The following is a 6,048-nucleotide window of genomic DNA, read 5'->3' as shown; positions in this document are numbered from 1 at the left end:
AATTTCCCTCCGGGGATCAATAAAGTATTTCTGATTCTGATTCTGTTCACCGAATGGTTACCATGCACACATTAGACAACAAAGAAGATTTTCTTTTCATATTAACAAATGTTATTTTTTTCCTCTTACCAAAGGAGCACCGCGAAGCCCAGACTGGGATGCAGCCGGAACCTTTCTTGCTAGCAGTGAGTTTAGCCGGTGTTTTTAGTTGACAGTACCAGAAACGGACCAACGGTAGAAACAAATCGGACTGTCACGGATTCTTAACGATAACGGATTAAAACAGAAAATCGCCCGCTGAAATACGTAACAAATATTTATCAGGCAGAATATTCTCCCTTCGCCTTTAACGTTTTATATACAGATCTGCGGCGCACGTCGTCTCAGACGGTAAGCTAACGTTGTAAACAATAATAACAATGGCTTCTGGGTCGCCGTCGTCCTCTCCGGACACTGCGACGGGCTCAGGTACAGACCCAGCCCGGCCCGACACAGGGGAGCCCCTAGGTGGAGCAGGGTCAGACTCGGACTCGGACCTGGGTTTGGGTAAATTTGACTGCAGCGGCATGGAAATGGGGGACCGGCTTGAGGGAGACGAGCTGGAGCGGGAGTTCGAGTCTGCAGCCGACCGCGTACGAGATCTGGTTCAGACGGCCAGCAGGGACCAGCTGCTGTACCTGTATGCACGTTACAAACAGGTGAGTGTCGGATTAAATGGCTCTGTGGTTGTGTAGGCCAAAGTTAGCATGTTAGGCTTTAGAAAAGAGTCACATACATTGAATCCCCATCATCTTTGCATCATCACTGTTTCTTGACAGATGGGGTAGGCCCAGATACATCTACAGTGTCCTCCAAAAGTATGGGAACAGCAAGGTTAAGTTTTTTTGTTATTGCTAGACACTGAAGACAGGAAAGGAAGGAACAGATCTGCACATGATCCAAAGCACACTAGCTCATCCGTGAAGCATGGTGGGGGTAATGTCAAGGGCTTGCATGGCTGCTTCTGAAACTGGCTCACTCATCTTTATTGATGATGTAACTCATGATGGTAGCAGAAGAATGAATTCAGAAGTCTACCAAAACATTTTGTCTGTGTCTAAAGAAATGCATCAAAACTCATAGGTAGGCACTTGCAACAAGACAACGACCCAAAGCATACTGCCAATGCAAACAAGGAGTTCATCAGGAGGAAAAAGTGGAGGGTTTTAGACTGGCCAAGTCAGTCTCCTGATATATATCCTATTGAGAACGTTTTTCACTTGCTGAAGAGGAGACTGAAGGGAGAACCTCCCCAAAACAAACAGCAAATGAAAGAAGCTGTGGGTCGCAGTTATTGCGTGTAGGGATATGCAACCAAATATTAATTATTATTTACTTTAATTTACTTTAAGTCAATCTGTTCCCATACTTTTGCTCACCGATAAATGGGGGTGGCAAAAACAAAAGGTGCTGTGTTCTAAAATTGTAAAACATATATACATGTAAATACCAGGAAATAAAAGCTGACTTTCAGATCTCTTGTTTCATATCCATCTTTTGATCTCCCAAATGTCTTTAATGTATAGCAAAAATAAAACACTTGACCTTGCTGTTCCCATACTTTCGGAGGGCACGGTATGTTGTCATCTGATGTAATTCATTCTGGATAACACTGGATCAGCTGAATAATTCAGACTTCCTTTGTTTTCAGGCCAAAGTGGGAAAGTGCAATACGACAAAGCCTGGCTTCTTTGACTTTGAAGGACAGAGGAAATGGTATGTAGCCTAAAATTGAATGCCAGTTTTCAGTAAATACTTTGCATATATGTTGAAATGTTACAGGCATGCATGACTGAATTTGTCATCTCGGACTCACTTAGTTTGAATGGCACTGGGTTTGAGTGAGTATGTGAGTAAACTTCCACTTTACAATTGTTATGATTGTTATGACATTTATGATATCATTACAGGCAAGCCTGGAAGCAGCTTGGAGACATGGAGGCGGAGCAGGCAATGCAGGAGTACATTTCCTGTGTCAATGTGTTAGACCCTGAAGGCAGCACAAAGGTAATGAGAACCATTTATGAGAAGCTAATTCCCAACACTAATCATGATTGTAAACTACTGTATATAGTTTACTGTCCTATACAACTTTGTATCATTCTGAATCATCATAATATGGTGGATTCCAAAATAAGCATTTGAATAAATCAAAGTAATAAACATATATGGACAGGCCTATTGTAAAAGTAGGAACAGGGAGGTTTAATATAACCCTCTTATGTGAGTAATGTAAATAAAAAATGGTAAACAAGTTGCAGACTTGGTGAAATAAAGACATATCTTGTTTTTAGTGCTCATTTTGTCCTGCTTAAAGGTCGAAGACGGTGGAGTTTGTCGGTTGTAATGATACTGAACTGAAGGTCAAATTCATCCAATCAGAGAATATAGTCTGAAACCTCCTACTACTGTTCTGTAAATGATACCTTGCCTGCCGGATAACAAAATGTTGCTAAATGGCAAATCCCACCCGCCTGGAACTTCATGTTTACTAAAACTAAGCTTTAAAGGTATTTCTAATGAACATAAGTATTCGACTCAGCGCTACTCCCCTGTAAGATGAAAAGGATGACAAATGTAGAAAGATCCAGTGTTATTGCTGCCCTTTTAAGATGCAGTACAGTTTTTTGCCAGTAGAGGTCAGTGCCACAATGTCATTTTGTCCCAGGCCTTTTAGTGACTCTTTATTCTGTACATGTAGCATGAAAAATACATGAGAAGATTATGCTGTCTTCCTCAATGGCTGACATTTTGGGATATGAATAATGCAAAAATCTGTCATAGTATGGTCGAGATGTGCCTGTGTCTATGGTGACATAAGAGAGACTGTCTACATCTCTACACACTCCTGTGTCATGTCATTCGACTGTGTCAGGAGAATTGTGTTGTCATGGACAGGCTGTCCTTTGGGGCAGAAGCATTATAGTTAGTACAACAACAACAACTTTGTACTGTCTGCTGAGTTGGGAAGAGTATTATTACTGGAACACTGAGAATAAACTTGTTCAACAAACTTGCAGGAACGTAAATAGTAAATAATAAACAAGGCAGACTGAAGTAGTTTTGCTGTGCATGGATATAATAGGGGTGATACTGTAAAAAGTGTCAGTTTTTAAAGGCAACATTTTCAAAGGATGATAGAAAACTAACAGTGAAAATTAAAGGTCCTATATTATGCTCATTTCAGCTCCATATCTTTATTCTGGGATTCCACTAGTGTAGCCTAGTCCTTATTTATCTTATACTGTGTAGTATACTCTCCAAACACATAATGCTCTACAAGCACACCCCCAGAGAAATGGAAGTAGGTTGTTTTCTTTAGAATTCAAGTCAAATAATACGTTTATATGTATATGTATTTATATGTCACATGTCTTGTGTGACCAACTGTAGTGTCTCTTCACTGACACATTTTTTCTTTCCATCTTCTGCTCTTCCTCTGGTTTCCTTCACCTCTTCATAACTGCACTTTTTCCTCTTTGTCCTCCACCTCAATGCTATCTGCTTTTCCTCTATTAACCCCCCCCCCCCCCCCCCTTTTATTACCCCCATCCCCCCTTTCTTTCCTCTCCTTCCACATTTATGTCTCTTTAATAGCTTCACTGTCAACCACATGTCCAATCCTGACACATTCTTTTCTCTTCGGCCATGCTGTGGGGCAATACACGCTGACTCTGCCCCACAGCTGCACAATGCCAGGAGAGAGCCCGGCAGAGAGGCCAGCAAACGCAAGCCCCCGAAAAGAAGCTGATTGTATTAGTGTTAACAAAGCACCATAGCATGGCAGTGGGTATTCTTTTGGAAGCACAGTCAAATGGTCTAAGTAGGAGTGCATAGACAGAGAAGCAGAGGAGAGAATAATAGCCAGAATCTGACCTCTGTTCTGCCTCAATTGTTGAGCAGACACTGGCTTTATATTACATTATACTGCAGAGGAGCAGGGCCAGTGCATCAGCGAATATTCTGAGTTTCTGAAGTGAATTAGCTTGTCCCCAAAAGTGCACGCACAGTTGTTTTGCTTCGCTTGTCATGTTCTCCCCCCACTCTCACTATTTTCTGAAATCAGATTTGTGTGTGTTCTTTTGTGAATCGAGGTTGGTCAGTGAAGAATAGGCCGGGTAATAAAGTCGTGGCTGAGATGAATGTATTATGGAATTCCATGAAAAACACAGAAGATTAACAAGAGTCACAAATTAAGGCGCTATATATATTATATTGGTCTTGTGCATATTGTTGGACATTTATTGCCTATGAGGTCATGTCTAAAGCCCCAGAGACTTGTTTCTAAATTGCACATTTTGAACTTCATGTCCTGTGTCATGCATTAGCTTTGCAAAGGCTATAGGTGAAAAGCTATAGGTACAGTCATTCATGGTGAATAGATGAACCACCAACCCTTTTGTATTGCACTGAGCACACAAAACAATAGGGTCAGTACCTCTGTCCATCTGGAAAAGCAACGTAGGCCGCAGAACTAAGCCAAGTTAAACTAGGTTGGTGTTTGACACCAGCTATCATTGAACAAGAAATATGTTTGTGCAGTGACCAACATCTGTGCTGAAAACATCACATTTTAGTTTTAACTGTGTGTAAAATATTGTTCCTTAACGTGTGTCTTTTATTGGACAGGAAAGACGAGGAGCGGAAAGAAGAACAGGCTTCGGAGGAGCAGCAGTCAGCTCTCTGTACCAGGAGGAGATGATCAGGTATTTACATCAGAAGTGACACAAACACACACACACTGTGCGTTGTTGACTGCATGTACATCTCTCTCACTCTCTTGAAACTCTGTTTTCTTAGGTTGTCTTTTTAGAGGCCAAAGCCCCTAAATGCATTTCTGAGTTCTTGAGGGTGCTGGAACAGACTCAGCTTTTTTCCTCCAGTTGTGAATCACCACTTATTGAATGCTTAGGTCAACTTGATCTGACTCTGGCATTGTTAACCACTGATCTTGATGCTGTATTTGATTATATTCAACAGACCGTAACTGCAGTTAGGGCCCAGAGACGTCATACAGTTCTGATTTATGTTAATGAAATATATTCTCCATTTACTTCTGCCTGGCAGACTTACTCAAGCTTAAAAACCTCATCTTCATTTCAATAAAAAAAGAGCTCTTTTGGAGATGAAAATGAGATGTGTGAATCCTGCAGGTTTTCCTCCTAAATGGCTGTATGTGATTAGTATGCATGGTCTTGGGAAGGGGGCGGCCAGAGTCTCCCCTTTTTAATTACGTTACGATTCGGGGGGTTGGGGGGGGGGGGGGGTGATGAAGACACGGGTATGGCGGAGGGAGGCAGGTACAGCCGGTTTCCCAGAACGATGCTCCCTTTGGTGATATCCAGTAGCAGCAGTGCCCCGAGGGAAACCAGCAAGGAGGAAGTCATTAACATGACACGTACACACGCTTATGCACATGTATGCACACATAAACATACACTTGCCGCTATACGTCGACGCAATTGCATCCGAATCCATGCATAACCTGCCGGAACTGTCACACTCACTGCTCTGCTGCATTTCAATTTCCTCTTTCTGACACACACACACAGACACACAGACCCACTCCATATTAAACAGCTAAGCACCTGTTAACCAGACAGAGAGTTAATTGCATTGCTCACCACTCATTTCGGTCTGTGTGTGTGTGTGTGTGTGTGTGTGTGTGTGTGTGCGTGTGCGTGTGTGTGTGTTGACAAAAAACAGGATTGATTAGCAATATCCCTGGGCTACTGAGCTGATCAGTGTGTGATTGAAGAAGCTTTGAATGCTACATTTGTAATTGTCTCAGCCACCTTGAGAAAGGGTTCTGATAAACACTGGAGGCTTTGTTGTCCAGACACTTTGCTGGAAGCCGCTGCTGACTTATTTGAGTTCTCATTGTTTCTCGTACTTCCACGGAGCCCAGCCATGTTGAGAGCGTCAACCGGGGTCCTATAGGGGATGTGATGATAGATCGTGTAGGTGTGTGTGTGTGTGTGTGTGTGTGTGTGTGTGTGTGTGTGTGTG

General features: G+C 42.4%; 1 protein-coding gene across 1 annotated transcript in view; it reads left to right on the top strand.

Annotated features, from left to right (window-relative positions):
- Positions 1 to 397: 397 nt before the first annotated feature.
- Positions 398 to 6,048, top strand: part of acbd6 (acyl-CoA binding domain containing 6) — a 30,037-nt gene continuing 24,386 nt past the window's right edge. The window contains exons 1-4 of the mRNA XM_070909212.1: positions 398 to 698; positions 1,691 to 1,755; positions 1,950 to 2,046; positions 4,669 to 4,745. Coding sequence (XP_070765313.1) covers positions 420 to 698; positions 1,691 to 1,755; positions 1,950 to 2,046; positions 4,669 to 4,745 — 518 coding nt within the window. The 5' untranslated portion in view covers positions 398 to 419. The remainder of the gene's footprint in view (positions 699 to 1,690; positions 1,756 to 1,949; positions 2,047 to 4,668; positions 4,746 to 6,048) is intronic.

Source organism: Enoplosus armatus, chromosome 7, assembly GCF_043641665.1.
Source record: "Enoplosus armatus isolate fEnoArm2 chromosome 7, fEnoArm2.hap1, whole genome shotgun sequence".
NCBI lineage: Eukaryota > Metazoa > Chordata > Actinopteri > Centrarchiformes > Enoplosidae > Enoplosus > Enoplosus armatus.
The sequence above is the reverse complement of the archived record's forward strand: the minus strand, read 5'-3'. Positions and strand labels throughout refer to the sequence as shown.